This window comes from Perca flavescens, chromosome 1, assembly GCF_004354835.1.
Source record: "Perca flavescens isolate YP-PL-M2 chromosome 1, PFLA_1.0, whole genome shotgun sequence".
NCBI lineage: Eukaryota > Metazoa > Chordata > Actinopteri > Perciformes > Percidae > Perca > Perca flavescens.
This window is the reverse complement of record NC_041331.1, coordinates 23,603,592-23,624,338: the sequence shown is the minus strand read 5'-3', so window position 1 is coordinate 23,624,338 and position 20,747 is coordinate 23,603,592. Positions and strand designations below refer to the sequence as shown.

The 20,747-nt window shown below is 39.7% G+C and overlaps 1 protein-coding gene across 6 annotated transcripts in view; it reads left to right on the top strand.

The window, feature by feature from the left end:
• The window catches only part of mrvi1 (murine retrovirus integration site 1 homolog), a 36,909-nt gene that overhangs the window by 2,748 nt on the left and 13,414 nt on the right, over positions 1-20,747 (top strand). For all 6 annotated transcript variants that reach the window (XM_028576019.1, XM_028576003.1, XM_028576012.1 and 3 more), the window contains 17 exons: positions 59-119; positions 214-375; positions 1,138-1,255; positions 1,379-1,429; positions 1,517-1,594; positions 1,678-1,734; positions 1,821-1,880; positions 2,224-2,279; positions 6,148-6,241; positions 6,336-6,467; positions 6,552-6,637; positions 6,907-7,609; positions 8,421-8,541; positions 11,777-11,805; positions 17,525-17,743; positions 19,798-19,904; positions 20,004-20,065. In XM_028576019.1, the coding sequence (XP_028431820.1) occupies positions 59-119; positions 214-375; positions 1,138-1,255; positions 1,379-1,429; positions 1,517-1,594; positions 1,678-1,734; positions 1,821-1,880; positions 2,224-2,279; positions 6,148-6,241; positions 6,336-6,467; positions 6,552-6,637; positions 6,907-7,609; positions 8,421-8,541; positions 11,777-11,805; positions 17,525-17,743; positions 19,798-19,904; positions 20,004-20,065 (2,196 nt within the window). The remainder of the gene's footprint in view (positions 1-58; positions 120-213; positions 376-1,137; positions 1,256-1,378; positions 1,430-1,516; positions 1,595-1,677; positions 1,735-1,820; positions 1,881-2,223; positions 2,280-6,147; positions 6,242-6,335; positions 6,468-6,551; positions 6,638-6,906; positions 7,610-8,420; positions 8,542-11,776; positions 11,806-17,524; positions 17,744-19,797; positions 19,905-20,003; positions 20,066-20,747) is intronic.

Sequence of the window (20,747 nt, the reverse complement as noted above, 5' to 3'; positions counted from 1 at the left end):
ATCAGAAATGTCTTAATCATATCAGACGGCAATCAACTAAACCTGATTTCCTTTCAAGGACTGGATTTCTCAGCTTCTCAAAGCAAAGCTGCCTCCTCAGAAAGCCACCGGTGTTCCTGGTTAGTTATTTCACTCCTTCAATTACTGCATGTGTTAACCTCCTCTAAACAATGCATTGTCGTACTTCACCACAAACTGTTTGTTTGGCTTCAGTGGTGATGGAAAAGACCTGTTAGGCACAGTGGCCGAACTGAAGCACGCTCACCGCAAGCTGAGCGAGCAGAACAGCAGCCTGCTGAGGACAGTGGCTCATGGTGAAGACGTAAACCTGCAGCTCACTCTGGAGATCACTGAGCTGCGAGCCAAGCTGGCCAGGTGACGGATCAACTACTTCTTTCTTCATTTAACTCCAGTCATAGTGTGTAGGATTATACTGTAACTGTAAGTCCTCACAAAAGCACATCATTGTCTCATTTAATTTCATTATTTCCTATAACCATTGCAGTGTATTCTTCTGACACAAACCTTAACACAACATATAAACTGTAATCTGTAACAGAATAATACACATGTAATGGTCAAAGAGTATGTAAATGAACCACAAAACTTCACCAGCTGAAGCTACCGGCAGAATGAATGTAAAATAAATCAAATCAGCATTTTCTACTACGAATATAGTGAACAATTCTTACCGCAGTAAACTCATGAATAAACACTTAGATCAGTGTCTCTCCCTGGCAATCACATATTGTGTGCTCTGAGTTTTTAGAACCTAAACATCAAATCAAATTTTGTATATGAGTACTCCCCGTCTTAGATCAATCATTATATTTTAAGTTTAGGTTTATTTCATTCTTCCTTCGTTGGTAACATTCATTCATGCATCTTTCAAACAATATTAGGTTATGGAAGCAGATCAAAAGAATAGCTGTCTCTCACACTGAGTACAGTGTAGAGGTTTCTTTATCATAGAAAACTGCACTACAGCACTTATGTGGCTCAACTCTCACCCTTCCATTAGTTTATATTTGGGTAAAAACAGAATTAAATCTCTGTTCTTACTCATTTCTCTGTTTGTTTTGGATGTGAGTAAAGGTGATTAAACAATAAGCCCTGATGTTTCTTTGGTGTGTGCAGTGCTCAGCGGTCAGCAGTGAGAGCCAGATCCCTGACAGAAGAACTGGAAGAGACGCGTCGGGCGTTTAAAGAGGCCCAGGAGAGAGCGAGCCGCACACAGACCATCTGCACCAAACTGGTACATCACACACTTAACAGTCTCCCAGTGAAGCTACCTTTTAAGTTTGAAACTTGTTTTTATGGCAACTATTTATTACTTTTGCTATTATTACTTACTATGTAAATCTTTTATCATCTTCAGAGCAATGAGGTTGAATGCCAGAAGGTTAACATTCAGAGGCTTGAAGACAAGGTAATGCATATCTTAAATGAAAGTCCAAAGGTGTGGAGTTTCCTTTAGAACACTAAAGTTGATGTTGTTTTTCTTGTGTCCACACAGAATGAAAAACTTACCTTTGAAAGGACATGTTCTGAAGATAGCATCAACAAACTGAGGAAATTCAACACTGAGTTGAGGGTAGGAAACAGATCAGTAACACACTTGTGTTTGTCTCTGCGTGATGAGTTTGAACTGAGAGTTAAACATCTAAATGTTCACAGACCGAACTCGAGGAAACCCTGCTGATGTTGACGTTGAGAGACAGAGAAATCACAAAGGTGGGTTTCTCTGGGTATTTTCATCAGAAAGAAATTGTCCGTCGACATTTTCAGTTTGTCCCTTAACTTTACTTGTTCCGGTGCAGAAAGACATTCTTATGGATAAGATGAAGAGCTCTCATGTGGAGAATCACAACATGATTGAGGTACGTCTTTGGTCATAAAGCAAACAAAGTTTTGGTGAGATGGAATTAAATTAATCTTATTTGACATCTCATAATATAGAGTAGAGTAATGCTGGTACTTAATGGTAAAAATAATGAAAAGAGACCAATATCAAATACGATGTGATGCAAACAAAAACATATCAAGCATTTCAAAGTGATGACTGGAGTATTACAACAATGAGCGATCTTATTAGCCTCATAATGTTAGAATATGTAACGAGAAAACAATTTGAAGTATATTGTATCTTGAATGTGCTTATATTTTATTAAATGGTGTTGAATGGTTGTTATATACCAAATTGACAATGTTCTGATGTTGCAGGGTCTGCAGTCAGAGCTGGTGAGGTTACAGGAACATTCACACCAAGTTCTTTTGAGGTACTTCTACATACGCCTACATCTACATTTTTTCTATGTGACAACACTAAATCGCCTATTCACACCCATTTTCCTCAGAAGCATAAAGTTGAGAAGTAGTGGCAGTTGTAGAAAAGATAATATTGTGCAATTTTAAAGGGGGAAAAAGCATTAAACATTATAATTCAGTGAATATTTAATAATTATTAACACTACAGACAGCACAGCAGACATGTTGACTTGTCAGAGTAAGAAAAGCGCAGGTGTCCGAGTCGCCATATGCGGCGCCATCTGAACTCTCTCCTAACTCTCGCAACAGATACAGCATGACATTGGGAGAGGAGAGGGAAACAAAAAAGCGGCTCTCAGACTATCCTCATAAAGATAAGAACAGTGTGGGAACAGGAAAAAACACCTCAGCACATAAGCACACAAACAGTACATTTGCACTGCTGCACATAACATAACATAATACAACATAACATTACATAAATGTACAGTTGCACATTTAGCTGCGAAGGCGTGGGACTGGGGGTATAAGGCTGGGGGGGTTCTTTCCAAATCCGTGACCTTCTTCATGATGGTATCCAAGCCGCGGGTCATTACCATGTTTTATTCCATCACGCGATTAATAGTCCCAGTTTGCGCATTGATAATCCCAGTTTGCAAACTGATCGCTTTTTCAACAGCTTCAATAAACCAGTGCGAAGCATCCTCCAATCGGCAGCAGTCCAGTTATCATGGTTCCGAATAGGTAGATATCCTCAACGTCCTCCACAGAGAGAGCAGAGAGACACACGACACGCCATTTCTCCCAGTCGTCCATCGTATACCCCGCAGCAAACGTTCCGTCAGGACATGCTGGCTCACCCGTACCAGTGCTCCTCCTCGAGAATACAGTGTCAACTGCGCTGAGAGACCAGTTAATCAGTTCCGTAATTTGGGTTTCGTAGAGCCTGAGCCTTGCAGGGAGAGTCTCTAAAAAGTTAACAGCAGACAACACGAGACAAGATAGCAAGCAGGGTAGGCCTGGTAGGGAGAGGGAGAGAAAGCGACGGCCTTCGCTGAGAGCAGAAAGAAAATCGTTGAGGTTTTGAAATAGCAAACACCAAATTTGAAGTCGATTGGATGAATTTTCTAGGAGCAGTTCGTTAAAGTATATTACCTTGACTTTTAGGCCTATTTCCTGTTGCCACTAGGGGGCGCTATGACTTTGAGCCAATATTGGACTGTAGATGTCGTCAGGGTTGGACTCTTATGAATCCTGAAAAGTTTTAAGCATATTGGACAATGTACACTCAAGTTACACCCACTTCCTGTTTCGATGGCGAAACGCACAAAATGGCCACCCCACCACGGCCATGCCCTATGACGAAAAGTTTTTCTTTTAATAACTTTTCGTCTTTAACGTCTTAAGATGGCACAGACCAAATTTGAAGTCGATTGGATAATCTCTAGGAGGAGTTCGTTATATACAGTATCTCACAAAAGTGAGTACACCCCTCACATTTTAGTAAATATTTCATTATATCTTTTAATGGGACAACACTAAAGAAATTACACTTTGCTACAATGTAAAGTATTAAGTGTACAGCTTGTATAAAAGTGTAAATGTGCAGTCCCCTCAAAATAACTCAACACACAGCCATTAATGTCTAAACCGCTGGCAACAAAAATGAGTACACCCCTATGTTAAATTCCCATAGAGGCAGGCAGATTTTTATTTTTAAAGGCCAGTTATTTCATGGATCCAGGATACTATGCATCCTGATAAAGTTCCCTTGGCCTTTGGAATTAAAATAGCCCCACATCATCACATACCCTTCACCATACCTACAGATTGGCATGGGGTACTTTCCATAAAATCATTTCTCAATGCAAATCAAACCAGCTATTAGGCTAACCGACATAAAACCATGCCAATCTGTAGGTATGGTGAAGGGTATGTGATAATGTGGGGCTATTTTAATTCCAAAGGCCAAGGCAGGGGCGATTCTAGGATCTGACCCTTGGGGGTGCTCAGCCCCTAATGAAAAGTTGATAGCAGTTAAGCTAGGGGGGTTTGGGGGCATGCTCCCGTAAGATTTTTTTTTTTTTTAAACCCTTAAATCATGACTTCTTGTGAGTTTTGGGGAAATAAATAGACAAATTGAGATATGCAATTATGACAAACTATCAACAGATTCAAGGCATCTGCTGTGAAAAAAGATGGAAACTACAAAGCATGATTATTGCAGCACACATACCCAGGGGTGTTGGACTGGGGGGGAAGGGACTGAGTGCCCAGGGCCCTCATGTGAGGAGGGCCCAAAAATATGCTAGAATTCATAGCTTTGGCTGCAGGGAGGGGCCCATAGAAAATGCCTTTCACAGGGCCAAGAATTTGGAGCTACACCCCTGCACATACCTTGAATGGTAAAATAAGCCTTAACATATTTTTAGACAAGATTATTCATGTTTTTTTCTGCTGTTGATTTTCAACTTTTTCATCTAATCTAATAATGCCTCTGAACCAGATGGGGAAAACACAACATCTCTTTTTCTTAAGAGCCTAGTCCTCCATGAAATGCATATGTAAATATAATGTGAATGGAATATTTTAAGTGTTTTTGCCTGTATAATATATGTCCACTTTCTCACCTGGTTCTTCCAGGTCCCTCTCTTTGTCCACTCTCTCTCCATCCTTCTCTCTCTCTCCCCATCCTCCTCTCTCCCTCTATCTCCTTCCCTCCGTCCTATCACTGACAATCACATACAAAACATTTTGTAATCAACTAGAAAATAATCTTCAAATAAAAGTGAAAATAAAACACAGTAGTCCTACTATATACATGTCTTATATGCTACCTAGCTATTTTCCCACCTTGTTCATCTTGCTCTCTCTGCCCTTCTCCCTCTCTATTCTCCTCGCTCCTTTGTGCTGTCAACCAGAAGGCAAATGTAATCAACTAATCAACAGAGAATGCATTGTGTAGGCTACCAAAGTAGAGCTGATGAAGGTCCTGCTACTCCCGAAAACATGTCTTTTCGTTTTTTTCTTTTATTTGAGCCGCTTGGGTAACTTTTTTTCATTTTGGCGTTTAGACCATTGACATAACAGAAAGGTTTAGACTCGTCTTTCTCCGTCTCTGTGTACTTCCCATTTCTCCTGTCACCGTTTGTTTATCTTTGGCGGCGCACTGTGGGACGGACTAGTCCATTTCATTGTGAAAGTAGGGGGTGCTGACCTCTCTCAGCAAGCAGGGCGCCTGCAGCTGCTGGGGGCGCTGATCTGCCAATTCCCCACACAGTGAAATGATAGAAAACAGAAAAACGCTTCGCAGCACAGAGGATTATTTATATATTTTTTTAAGTTAAGTGGCTGCCCGGTTCACCCGTGCCAAAAACCACCACTACTTTGAGCACTAAACGATCTCACATTATCACAATAAGGACTTTATTTTCAGGGGTGCTGAGATGATATTTAGGGGTGCTTCAGCACCCCTAAAAATAGCCTAGCGCCGCCTATGGGCCAAGGAACTTTATCAGGATGCATAGTATCCTGGATCCATGAAATAACTGGCCTTTCAAAATAAAAATCTGCCTGCCTCTATGGGAATTTAACATAGGGGTGTACTCACGTTTGTTGCCAGCGGTTTAGACATTAATGGCTGTGTGTTGAGTTATTTTGAGGGGACAGCACATTTACACTGTTATACAAGCTGTACACTTAATACTTTACATTGTAGCAAAGTGTAATTTCTTCAGTGTTGTCCCATTAAAAGATATAATGAAATATTTACTAAAATGTGAGGGGTGTACTCACTTTTGTGAGATACTGTATAGTATATTTATATATAGCATATTTATATATAGTTAGTGAGTGTTTTCTTCTGTCTGTTCCTGGCAGGTATGACAGACACTGTATCAGTTCTCAGAGTCTCTACAGTCGGGATCCTCCAAACCACCGCTCCCTGCAGAGTGAGATTCAGGACATGCAGCAGGTTGGGAAGCGCTTACTGTCTGCAAGTTATCTTTTCATAGTGCTGATATTCTGTCTTGTGTTGACTGTTGCAGCTCTGCCTTCCTTGTCTGCAGCAGCATCACAGAGCTCTGGACGACATAAGCCTCCCATCCCTGCACACACACAGCGATGATATTCAGAGCATCATCCACAGGATCAAGTCTGCAGAAATTGCTCATCTTCTGCATAACAAGTATCCTGAGAAGGTGAGGAGAGAGTCAACAGAGGATGATAATTGTTGCATGCAGGAACATGTATGTGTATAAATCTGTCTCTTCTCTCACGCGCAGGACTGTGCTCTTGTAGAAACACAGGAGAGGCCCTTTCCTCACCGCCAGCAGCGACCGACAAGCATCAAGCAGCAGCTTGTCAATGTGTATGTGAGTTTTTTACCTCCCTTCCTGTTATGGTTACCAACTGGATTTGGTTGATGTTAGTCTCTGTTCTGAGAAGTGTTCTCTGGCTAATAAAAGGGGTGTCTGGTTTTGACAGTGTTTTTATGGGCAACCCATTACGCAACCCATAGGAGTTACTATCTGCGTGTTAAACTCTGTCGGGCATAAGTGCAGTTTAAGTACCCCTTGGTAACTACAGACATAACACTGTGTAAAGCAGATGTTTATAAAGCTGTGGTGGTGGTTTCAGGCTGCAAGAGCTGGAGCTTCACAAGTGTGTGTGGGAGGAGAAAGGGGAGAAGGTGGAGGAGCGGCGGAGAGCCTGCGAGAAGGAGCAAAAGCAAAGCCAGACTGGGAGCCAGACTCAGATCCAGGAGGCCAAGAAGGTGTCTGTGGTGAACTGGTGGAAAGCCTGCAGTGCAGAGGGGGCTAAGGCCCTGACAAAAGAGACACAGTCGGGCCAGGAGCTATCTGAGACACAAGTAAAGCTCCAGCAAGCAGAGCAGGCGCTCACTGATATGAGGGAGCAGGTCTGCCTCCTGCAAGCCTCTCTTAGATCTGCACAGGAGTTTGTCGCCGAGCAAAAGAACAGCAGTCTTCATATCGACAAGGGAACCAACACTGAGAGAGAAGAACCAGACACAGCTGTGGAGAAGGTTGTGAAGGATCAGAGGGATGCAGCGGTGGCCACGGATATTACAGGGGAAGCTGCCTCAGAGCAGGAGCAAACCCAGCTTCGAGTGACCGCAGACGGTCTCCTGGAGACCCTCCGAAGGATGGAGGCGAAGGTCAACAACGCCCTGGAGACTGCCGAGCTGGTGAGAGAGAGTGAGCAGAGGGTGAGCCAGGTGAGAGTGAGGATGGAGAGCATTACTCGGAGGGTGGAGGAGGCTCTGGACCGAGCAGGCTACACTGACGAGCAGCTGAACGGTCTGGAGGCCAGGCCAACTCAGGTCTGTCTGTGTTAAAATCTGTGTTTACTTTTCAAGACAGTAACAGTGAGAGCCAATTGTAGTTTATTTAATGATCCCGATTTCAAAAGGTCACATCAGTTAAAGTAAGTAAGTATGTTGCTCTGCTGAAATACATGTTTGATTATATCTTTAACTAAATGTCACTTAAAATGATACAGAAAAGCACCAACAAATTATAAAAACATATCATTTAAAATTAAATGTACTGTTGTCATGTGTCCAGAATTGAGTCAGTATTTGACAACATGAATACCAGGGAACTAAGATTGTAATTTATAATGTAATCCAGATTTCATCTCAAACTGCTCCATGGAGATGTTTTTATATTCACTCCAGTGGGAACACAAACTGCCAGAGTAAACCATGCTGGTACAGTAATAAAGGTTTTGAGTTGAGGTTACACCATTTGCACTTGCACTCACAAAAATAGAGGAATGTGGTCTTGTAACCTTTTAATAATACATCATAATTAAATTGTTTATTATATTTTCTAATATTAATCTAAATGTGCAAAGTAACTAGTTATAAAATAAATGTAGTGGAGTACAATATTTGCCTCTGAATTGTAGTGGAGTAAAAATATTACTAGACTAGAACTACTCAAGTAAAGCACAAGTACCTCGAAATGGTTATTATTAATGTAACAATAGTGACTAATATATTGAATATTTTTGACATAACATAAATTGTAGCTCTACGACAGCTGAACACATGAAGTTGATTTGTTGTCTCTCTTAACGTCTCGTATGTACGGTAAGGCAGTGATCAAACTGTTTGTACTTTTCTGAAGTCTCCAGGTCCCAGTCTGCCAGCTGATCCTGGAACAGATGTCACAGGCTTTACGGCCGAGTCAGATGTGGAGCCTTCTATAATCCCAGAAGTCAGTGAGCCTCCACAGCTAACCATGAATGGTATGATGGCTGCATTACAGTGTTATTGTGGTTATGTGGTACACTGTGAGACACAGATGAATTAAAGCTACTTCCTTCTCTGATGGTAACCCCTGAGGATGTCTGAAAACAGTCACAGTAGATATTTGCATTGCACACAACAGCTGGTACAGTAAAGAGGAAAAGAGAATGAGCTCTGAGGGAGTGTATGTTATCTATCAAATGGGGCCATGGGGAAGTTGAGGGAAGGTCATTTTTTATTTTTTTTTGTAAACACACTGAGGGTAAGTATTTTTAGCTACATCCCATTCTTAATTGACAACACGTTGTGTGGTTGGGCCCACTTTACATTTACGTCTGAATTGTTTATACAAAGACGCTGAGAAATCTAAGATCCGTAGTTACACTATGCAGGCTTTTAGGTGCATTACAGTCTGGATTTAAAGCTGTGGTAGGCACTTTATTTTTGGCATTGTTGGGCAAAATGTCCATAAAAACCTTTCAGCATATTGTTATTCAAAAGGTCTGAGAGAAAACTAGACTTCTGCACCTCCTCTTGGCTCTGTATTCAGGCTTCAGAAAATCTAGCCATCACGGGAGACGTTGGCCACTCACAGGTCATATCGAAAAGAGAGAGAGCGTTTCTATTGGCTGTTCTGCACATGCATTTCCCATGCGAGAAAGAGGGAACCCACTGCAGCTTTAAGAAAAGCAGAACTATTTAAATGTAAATAAAAGAATAAAACTTCCTCAAAAGAATTGGAAAGGCTTGTAGCACAGTTATTATGACAGCTAATAAAGATATAGTTCAACATTTTGAGGAACTCTTATCCGCTTTTTTGATGAGTGAAAAGAGTATGTGTGTATTTCTTAAATTTTTAATCTATTCTTTAAAACATTTTTAAGATTAAAAAAAGAATTACAGTGAAATGTTTTTAATACTAGCTACAAAAATAAGGAAAACACAAATTATGTGTCTTTTTACAAACCCTTTGTGAGGCCTCAATCTGCTCATGAAAGTTCCTGAAAGCTGCTTGATGTGCACCGATCATTTTGCCATTTCACCACATTTTCAATACTCATCATGTTGCTGGCCAAAGAAAGGGTCACTTTTCTTCCAAACTTTCAGGAAAGCTTATGGCACATACGTATTTCTAAATTCTCCTTCCCCAGGAAAGAGGCAATAGTTTATTTGTGATGTACAGAAGAACTCGGAGCACATTGCGGTTGCTGAGAACCTCTGGCTGGCCTCAGAGGGTGAAGTTATATTTTACATGAACAGACAGTAGTCTGTCTGCTTGTTTGTTTATTTTATGGCCTTCTCTCTAAAGTTTAAATTGTCCAGTGCCATGTTGGCATGGACTTTGTTTACTAAATGAAGCTGCATTCACACCGGTTGCAGCAGGATGACTGATTTTATGTGTGGCACTGCTGTCATGAAAGGTGATATACTGGCATAACAGTACCAAGATGTGGATGGTGTATGATACAATCCAGTCTTGGAGCTCTCCCCACATAGCAATACCACATATCTATAGCAAGCTATAGATGTTAACATTACCTCAAGAATACTGTACTTCACTTTTTTATTTTTAATCAGGGACAAGACATATTAATTAAAATTAGTGTGATGTCAAATGGGCCAGATTTAACCCAAAGGTTTCATCTGCAGTCCCTGAACGTGTTGATGTTAAGCATCAAAAAATGAGCAAGCCAAGAAGCAGACAAAACCACATCAAAGCACATATTTTAGGATACAGCGTAAATTAAAAGAGAATTTACAACAACATACACAATATGGCATACGGTAATCATAACTTTACCAAAAAGAGACAAGACAAAACATCCTAAAGGACTACACAGCGACTTTGGGAGGCTTTACTTAGGCACTGCTGGTGCTTTGAGCTAAATGCTAATGTCAGTTTGCTGACATGCTCAAATGACATGCTCATTTTAGGCAGGTATGGTATTGACAGTGCCATATTTACCTTGTCCGTGTTTAACAGTTGCTAATTAGATAATGTTTTCTAATGTGTGCTTTTTTTTTGTCTGTTAGTGCTGCAGGATTTGTTAGTGTTTTTGTATTTTCTATGCCCTCTAGAGTACAATGGAGTACTCTGCCTCCTTTTTTAAAACTACTTTATATTCCCTCTTTATCTACCTCACACTAATAAAACATGAATATGATATATTACATACACTTTAGGCACATCACTGAAACATAAAGGGATCAAACTTGTTTTTAAGTTTTATGTTTCTGTTTAAAAGAAGACACAGGCACGTTGTGTGATAAATAAAGATCCATTGGACACTGAATGTAAATCATTTAGAAATGCAGTGGGTGTCTAATGCGTGTGTGTGTGGTGGCTGTAAACAGTCTGCTCCTTCATGATTGATTTGTGTTGAGGTTGAAAGCGTCCAGGAAAAAAAGACAAACAAAAGTATATCTGGCAGTGTCTGAAATAAAAATGAAGTTAAATTAGGACAAATGTGAAAGTTAACATAGCTGCCAAAACACAAATCTGGCTGTGAAATGTTGCATTACTCAAGTAGTTTTAGGGTCTGATTTGTGCTTTCCAAGAGTCAATTCTTGGAAATGGCACCATCAAATAAGCAACATAAAAGCAGTTAGGTGCTGTTTGTTTTTTTATCTGTATCCTCTCCTATTTGAATAACACTGGTTCATTTAATTACCTTTTATCTAATCCAATTACCTTTAGTAAAGGGCCATATTGCTGCTCAGCTCTAATGGTGCTCTACATAAAGTTGTTTAGCCCTTTGCTTGGTATCACAATATTACTGACGTTTTCCTGAGAGCGCCTAAAGTAGACGACAAAATAGCCTTTACTTGGGCCAAGAGCTTTCAACCAGCGGCTCAAGCACCTCATGTACTCGAAACGGTTGCCAGGTTATTGTTGCCCCTAGTTATAGAGGTGGACGGGGGCTGAGATACTTCCTGAAACGAGTTGCAGTAGTTCAGATGAATATCACTTCACCAGCATCAACCTCACAGGACAGACAACTCAATTTATCTCTTTCCCGTTTGTTTTCTCATTCTATTTTTCTCTCTCTCTCTCTCTGCTGCCCCCTCTCTCTCTCTCTCTCTCTCTCTCTCTCTCTCTCTCTCTCTCTCTCTCTCTCTCTCACACACACACATTTTTTTTTAAACTGTCTCATGACATTTGCATTGCACATGTTTTCCTCTTAAATGCAAATCAACTGTTTTCACTATATGTCTGTGCTCTGGCTCCAACAGGTGGCACAGGACAAGGCAGCTGCAGCACGGTAAGACTCCTATCTGCTCCACTGCAGTAAAATATGATATTATTTATGTATGTAGAGGCACGTCTGTTTCCTTTATGTGTTGTGTGTCTTTTATGTTTTTTGAACTGGCTTGTTAGAAATGTTATTTTTTTAACAGGATGCTGATTACCACTTTTTTTTTTCAAGCTTGCCAGTGCAATCTGACATAGTGGTTTGGGCATATGTGGAAAATAATTACATTTTGCAGTACTTTATTACTTTATGTTACTATATACTTCTACTCCACTACAATTCAGAGGTGACTGTTGTATTTATATACAATATACAATATATACAATTACCCCCCCCCCCAGCTCTAAGCAGATATAAGGAAATTTTAATGTACAGCATTTGTCAGAAATTAGAACTTGTATTATAATATACACTTATATGCTTACTACATCTTACAACTATATGTAATATTTTTAATGAAATATATACTTCTTATGAATGCTAAACAGAGGTACATAAAGTAAAGGGTTACCCTTTTCAGATTAAGATTTTACATAAAAAAAAAACATAATCTTATAAAATAAAGAATTTAACCAGTGGTTCGCAACATTTTTGCTCCATACAAAAAAAGCAATAAATACTTTGGGGACCTTGTCACGTTTCAGATACGTTTTTAGCAGTTCCACCAAAGAGAACTTTTCCTTCAAAACTTCTTAACTGGTTAACAGTTCACGGCTCAAAAGTTAAATCAGCAAATATATAACCTATAACAATATAGCAAAGATTCTAGAAAAGTCCAAAGAATTTGTACAGATTTGTGTATCGGAATGTTGTTTTTTCTTCTTTCCTCTCCCGTTGATCATCTCACAATCTCTCGGATACATTTTGTGACCCTGTTGTGAACCACTGGAATAATCTACTTACCTATAAAGTAGTTCAAACTACTTACACCTCAACCAGCTACAACGGTAAAATGCTACTTACATGTATGCATTGATGCATCAGTATCACTAGTCTAATAATGCCATTTATGATAATATTTCAGTTACAAAGGCCATTTTTCTGCAGAGCGAGTACTTTTGATACTTCAAGTATATTTTGATCATAACCCTTCACTTTCACTTCAGTAAACTTTTGAATGCAAGGCTTTTACTTGTAACGGAGTATTTTACATTGTTGTACTGTTACTTTTACTTTAATCTGAATACTCCTTGCACCACTGGCTTTGGGTAAAACAACACAACCCAATGCCTAAAGAAGTTAAAAGAAGATTTTTACTCGAGTTGAACTAAACAAGAAGAAGATTTTTTTGCACAAATTGCTCCTTTGGTAAACTGTTTCCTTCACATTGTAGCACTTTTAAATGATCAGCTCATGTTAATTCACACTGTGATGCTGTAATTTGCTGTGAACATCAGCTGTGTTCCTCCAAACAATGTGACTCTTTTTTTCTCCGCAAAATTCTGGATGATGGCCGCACTTAAAACCCGAATCTCTCACCACTAAAAAGCAGTACAAATGGTGCAAGGTTTGACAATGCAGTTTACCAAACAATAATGAACTTCAAGAGCTCCGAAGTGGATGTGTGGATTCCTCTTAGGCTGCAGAGTAAACACAGATCGGACGGACACAACATCTATCTATCTATCTATCTCTCACAAACATGCCCTCGTGTACAACAACACCCAAAATCTCCTACTGCTCCCACACTATTATTAGAGAAACAAAACAAACCCTGCTGAAAAAATAACATTCTTTTCTAACTATCTTCAGGTTTTAGTTGAGGGATGATCAGTGTAGCAGCAGCTTGAGACCCCCCCCCCCCCCACACACACACACACACACACACACACACACACACTTCACAGCAGCCCAAAGAGGCATACAGAGCCCTTCTCCTTAAATGGTCAAAGCTCCCAGGAGTGAAAGAGAGGCTGCTGCTGAAAAAAGACAGGGAACAGAGGGGACGGGAGAAGGAAGGAGAAGCCCTAAGGATAGAGGAGTTTTCTGAGGAAAAGGCTGAGAGGGAAGTCGGTCTGAGTTTGAGTTGGAGAGATCAGCGGGAGTGAGCGTGTTTCACCACAGCGCTAGTGGTGGACTCAGGTAACGTGCATGCTCTCTGTGGACAGGTTCAGAGGATCGGCTGCGTGGAGCTGTGAGGTCTTAGTGGCTGATGGTTTTAGGTGGACACAGGGGATGCAGGTTGAGCGCCATCAGCTCTCTGTCAGGGCCTCTGTAGCTGTGTCAAACTTGTGCAAGAAGGTGTGCTTTTGGACTTTTTGACAGTTGTCATTCTGACTTGTGGCTTCTAGGGGTGAGTTTGCATAATCTGTTTGGAAATGAAACTGTGTCATCTGTCTTTCTTCTTTGGGAGTGATTGTGCACTTTTTAAGTCAATGAATGTATCTACCCCCCCTCCTCACCTGACTTTACATCTCTCTGTGCATCCATTTTTTTTCTGTGTTTTTCACACTTCCTCAGTCCTGTTATCTCAGATTGTGGCTCTGTAGCAACCACTTCCTCTGCTGGCCTTGTACTCTGTGCTTCACACAACCACATTTTAAACAAATCTGGCAAGAGGGAGTGGGCTTATGTAACAGAGGCGGGGAGGAGGGTGCCGGTCCCCTCGTCTCCCACTGAGGGAAGAGACAGCTAGGCCTCGCAATGAGAAGTTAATTCTGACTCTGACAAATATGTTTCATTTTAGAAGATGAGTGTATACTATAGGAACAAGATTGTCCATGAGGAGTTGTGGTGCAGGGTCTGTCTGTGTTCAGGCTTGTATGTTCTGTCCTGTTCCCCACACAGGAAATAATCTAAGTGATTCAATTACTCTGCAATATTTATCTGTAGTCTCATGGTCTGCGGGGGAAACAATCTGCACTGTCGAGCCTCCTGCAGTGAAGGATGGCATCTTTGTTTGGGCTGAGTCAGTATTCTGTCGCCCAAAGAAATTTAAATGTGTGCAAGCTCGTTTGGTTGCTTAGTAATAATAAAATGTACAGATACAAGCTATTATAAGGATCTTTGATTGATTTATTTGTTGTTCTTCTTCTTTGTCAAATTATTCATCTCCTTATTTGGCATATTTCTAGGGGATAAAAACAACCGTTACAGCAGCTGTGGAAAAAGTAGAATATTGACGAAAGAATTAAACAAGTGTTTGCATAAATAGACATTAAGATTATTAAATCAGTCACGACAAACGCAGGTGGTTGTTACCAAAGCCGCCCTGAACTCCAGGGACAATTAGATAATCAGTTTGAAATATTTTGATGACTCACTCAACCTCAAAGCTGACCTCTTTTGCTCTTTGATAATTACAGAAGACAGTTCATGTGAGAATCAGACTAAATTAAATGAGCTTTAAAGTATTGAAACATCTGTAATAAATTCTACTGCAGGCTGAGAAAGGGTAGTGAATTTAATCCTGTATGACAGTATTCTTGTAGTCAGGAAATATGCTCGCTGGGAGACAGTTAAACAACCCATTTCCTCCCCAGTGACTCACTGTCTTTCTGTCCCTATATGTTCTCAAGAACTTGTCATGTTTGTGATAACACTGAACAGCACACTGCATATTCTGTCCCTGAATTCATAGATGATTTGTTCTTGTGTAAAGTGCATGCCATACCTCTGAAATAACAAATAATTAATCAGACCTTTCACTCGCCTACACGCCTTATTCATCATCTGGACTGGCAGTAAAAACACAGCCACAACTGTGCTGGTCATACATATGTAAATCTTTCTATTTTCAGCACACTAACACCTGACAATAGTCTGTGCAGATGGGCTCTTTCAAAGGGTTAAATCTGCTCTGCTCTTAGATTTGCATAAATGTGTTACTAAAAAGGGAGGAGCTGTGAGTTCAAACAATGATTCAAACAAGTTGCACACATAATATTTAACTAAATTAGGTCATGTTTCTCTTTAGTTTAGTTAGCCAGCTTACTGCCACAGCATTGATGGCAAGCATTAGTTGGAATGACAATTTGTCAATCGATTTGTGAATTGACAAAGAGATTAATCTGCTACAATTTTGCTATTTGAATAATTGTATAATATTTACTTTTTTAAGCAAAAACAAAAACAGATTCACTGGCCACAGCTTCTAAAATGGGAGTATTTGTATTTGCTTTTAAAATGCTTGTTCATATATTTATTGACTGTGCATGAGTGTACTTTTAGTACTTTTATATTCAGGTAGGGCACAGCAAATTTCATTAATGTGCAATGACAATACAGTCTATTTTATTGTATTTTAGCATTAAACTAAATATATTTGGTTTTTAAACTGTTGGTCGGACAAAACAAGACATTTAAAGACGTCACTTTGAACTATCTTTTCACATGACTGAATGATTAATCAAACAATATATCAAAATATTTGTTAGTTGCAGCCTTACCATATGCAGCATAGCACAGGCTTTGTTTTTGCTTTGGGAGTGATTTGAATATAAAGCTGACTGTCTATGACGAATAAAATATTCCAATAACATACAGTATATTGGCATGGACCATATCATGGGTTCAGATGCCAAACGTTTACATTGTACTACCTGATGCTCCAGTAATGTTGATCATTAATGTCGAGATGCTGTGTGTCCACTATCATGACTTTCTCCTCGTAGCTGCGTCAGTTTGTTTGCTGTTGGTTTTCCTCTTACAGTAATCATATTTTATATATCGTATCTTTGTTTAATTTTCTTCAGTCTAAGAAGAATTTAATCAATGTTTCACTATCCTTAAAGCAACATTGTGTAACATTGTTAACATTGTAACATTTTTGCGATTTGGCGCCCCTACAGTTTTCAGAGTGCAATTCACTTATATACTGCTGTAGATTTGTTAGGATTACATTACTTATGATCAAAAACTAGCGAATCAACAACTTTGCCAACACAGCCAAACATAAAGCACTTGCAACAACACATGCCTATTACAAGTCAGTGTAGAATCATAATTATTTTAATGTAAAATAGTTATGCAATGTTGCTTTAATGCATATTTTTCTCTTCCATTTCCCCAGGGAAGTAAATATGTTCCCAAACTTAAAGGTGGTCTGTGACATTTTCTTGTAAACAAACAAAAGTTATGTTCACATTCAGTGTTTCTCAACATACATTTGCAAAGCAGATTGTTCGATTCTTGGCGTCCATCTATAGATCAGTGGAATAATATGCTGCACCAACAGCAGGATGTGGAATAAATGTTTCATGACATTTTTCCACTATAGTATTTAATGTTTATTCTCACTGGAAATGAATCCTGGGAGAATTTTGTAGCTTATGTAACAGCCTGTTTGGAAAATTAGCGTACCCACTTGAGGCTATTTTGGGAATTATTTATGGTGTCTATCTTTTTTTAACTGTGGTTAGCCTGAAAAGACTTCCTTCAGAATATCACTATTGATGTGTAATTCAGTTTTGTTTAAAGATCAGCTGCTAATGGGGCAGCCTCTAGCTCACCCAGTAAGAGCATTCGCCCCATGTTGGCTGAGTCCTGCAGCGGCGCAGGGTTTGAATCCGCCCTGCTGCCCTTTGCTGCGTGTCATCCCCCATCTCTCTCCCCCTTTCATATCTATCCACTTTCTAATAAAGGGAAAAGCCCCCCAAAAAATAATCTTTAAAGATCAGCTGCTAATGTTCAATTACTCAGGAAGGAAGGTTTATCCTCAACTTTGACTCTGTCTACTCATACATAACATACATGTATTTGTGTCTTTTATGTGTGCATGATCTTGCAGCTCCAGGAAGAGGAGGAACACTTCGTGCAGGGATCTCCCCTTGAGCAAAGTGATCATAACTCCGAGGAGTGCTGCGCTGCCCCGTACGCCGCTGGGGGACCTTTTATTTTCCCCAACACCCGTTCACGTCCCCCACTGCTCCCCGCCATGCCCACACTGCCAGAGGAAGAGGAGGACTCCCCCGAGGAGCTGGACAGTTCCTCCAGCTCTCCCAGTACAGTGAGTGTCATTTTTTGTAGCACATATTCTGCTTTTGGAAAAAGCATGTGAGGCCATAAAATCTGACACTGAATAATCCATTTGGCTCTGTTATGGAAAGTCTATCAGTGTTGCTACTGAAGAAAAGGTTTCTTCTTTGCCTTCAAAACGCTGCTGCCAGTTTTGCAGTAGAACCATTTAATCAATCCTCTTCAACCACACATTTGTTTTACTCTGGTTACAAATCCTCTTTGTGGTTATCAAGCTGAGGCTGTGCTGTGCTGATCGCAGCTACTAATTGTCGATACCATATCAGCATTTGTCTATGGAGATTAATTTATGCATCCAGGTAATTTTTTAGTCCAGTGTTTTTAAATTAAAGCTTTGTTGAAACATATCAGCATTTGTTTTGACATGGTATACTGTATTGGCTTTGTATTCATATTTTTGTGTTAATCTAATGTTAAAATGTATATGTAATTCCACTAATTCCTGGCTATTTTATGAGTCTTTAAAAAACCACTTTGCCTGCCTTTTAAAGTAAATTATCCATGTTATAGCCATTGCTGTAGTCTTTAAAAAGATGTGTGTCTGGCGAATACTGTGTTTATAAAATTTCAGCTTTAAGCCCTTTGAGGCTAATTGGTGATTTTTGGTTTTGGGCTATATAAATAAAAAATAGACTTGACTTCAAGATTTAAAAAATAAAATGTCATTGTTTGATGATCGTGACATTTTTTGAGATCATCAGATTGGTTCTAATAGAATCTTGGAACTTTGGCAAGAACTCCTCCTGTCAAATTTAAAGGGTCATTTCACCCAAATTAAATTAAAATTATTTTTAAACTCTAAACACTGCATGGCTAGATACCAGTAGAAGTAAATGAAAATGAAATATTTTTCTCATTTGAGTTAACAGACCCAAGATTAGAACTATGTCTTTTTCTGCAACAATATGAAGAATATCATCTTGAAGAGGTCAGATTCAGGCGTTGATGCAGCAAACATCCTGCAGACAGCAAAGTGTTAAACAGTCTGAGAACATCGTCTTCCGCTGCACTCGCTCATAAACACACAGGCTAGATAAGACATCTCTGCAGAATGAAATGAAGCTGTGTAATCCAATCTTCATATGCCAACACTATAAAAGAATCCACCTTTTCTACAGCACAGCCGTGGCCTTCCTGCAGATTTACCATCAGAATGAAATCCTTTTATTTGGATTCTAGTGCAAAGATAAGCTGAGAGGAGCTCTTAGGGAATTAGTGTTTGATCACAGTCTATGTTTACTTACCTATACTTACCTTTTATGGTTAGACAAGGATTTGGGATTTTATGAAACAAGAATTGAACTATTATTTAAGAAGATTTTAAAAGTTTTTCAAATGTTTGAAACTGTGGAGTTGTATAATGTGTCGTGTGGCTCTGGACAGACAGCGAGCATCATGGGAGGGGCAGGATCTAGCATTCTTTGGAGATTGACCCACATAAGAGACTAAAAGTCAGAATGTCTCGGGCTCTGCTGCTTTGATTCTGACCATTCATTTTTAAAATCTGTCTCTTGTGAGTCCCCCAACTTTATGGAAGTGCAATTATAAATCGTAAGAGTGCTCCTATAAACAGATTAATGACAAGGTTCACATTCAACATAATTTTGTGTTGAGTGTTGATCTGTTCTTGTTCATTTTCACTTGGGGATATTCTGACTGATCCTTAAAGTAGAGATAAGAAAAACTTTCTTTTTTCAGTGCTTATGCACATACATTTGGGTATCTGGAGTGTCTACCAACCCACAAACTGAAAACAACCCAGTCAGTTTTTTAAAAGATGCTTAGATCAGAAAACATGGGATTCAACATTCAGATTTGGCTCCCCTTCCTATGTCACATGCAAGCTCATTGGAATATATGGGACCCCGCCCTAGTTTTAATACCTTTATTATGTATTAACATTGTGCTAATGCATATTCATAAACAAAGCAAAACATATGTACAGTATTACACCTATACCAGTTTTGCTGTGACCTTGTTTTATCTTTGACACGTTTGTATGTGTTTTGGTGTTTTTTTGCACAGTCTACACCAGGCGAAAGTGGAGCTGTCATCATGACTGCCCCCACCATCATCTTCCCACAGCAGGCTACTATTGTACAACAAGATGGACGTCCTCTGGAGCAGACCAGGTAACTGCCCACCATCTAAAACACAGTAATAGTTTTCTTCTTTTTTTGGCTGTAAACGGGGACAACGTGTCTGAATCATTACTGTTTCCTCTCTCTCAGGCCACACAGTCCCAGAGCTCGCCTGGCCAGAAACTCCTCTGGAGGACCCATCACCACAGTCGGTGGGTAAATCCTGTACACACACACACACACACACACACACACACACACACACACACACACACACACAGACACACACACAGACACACACACATACACTGCAGCTGTAATTTTCTAAACAGAACCACAACACTGTGAGAGCTATTTTGATGTTATCATTCGCAACGTTTGCTTTAGTCCAGGAATCTGTCGGTGTGTCCTCCCACATGCCTGAGATGCTTGTGCAGCTTTGATTACTTTTGATGTTTAGCTTGCTGCCCTTTTCTGACGAGAGGAGGAGGTCAGAACATACCTGACTTGGCCAAACGTTTATCACCTGATTTATTGGCTCACATAAGATAAGATAAAATAAGAAAATCCTTTATTAGTCCGACAACGGGGACATTTGCTGTTTTACTGCAGCAAAGGGGATAAGTCCAAAAACAAGAGGCATCAGTAAAGAATGCAAGATATAATAATATATATAAACAGAAAACAGAAAAAAGCAAGTGACTCTACCAAAGCAGTAAAGGTAAAGTATAATTAGTAAACAGACTGAAAGGTTGAATACACAGTATTCATTTTATTGCACAGATCAAATATTGATAATGATATTGTACAGATAAGTAAACCTTGATATTGCACATGAGGGAGTTGTCAGTTTTGGTATGGACAGCCTACTTGGGGTAGTGTTGATTATAAAGT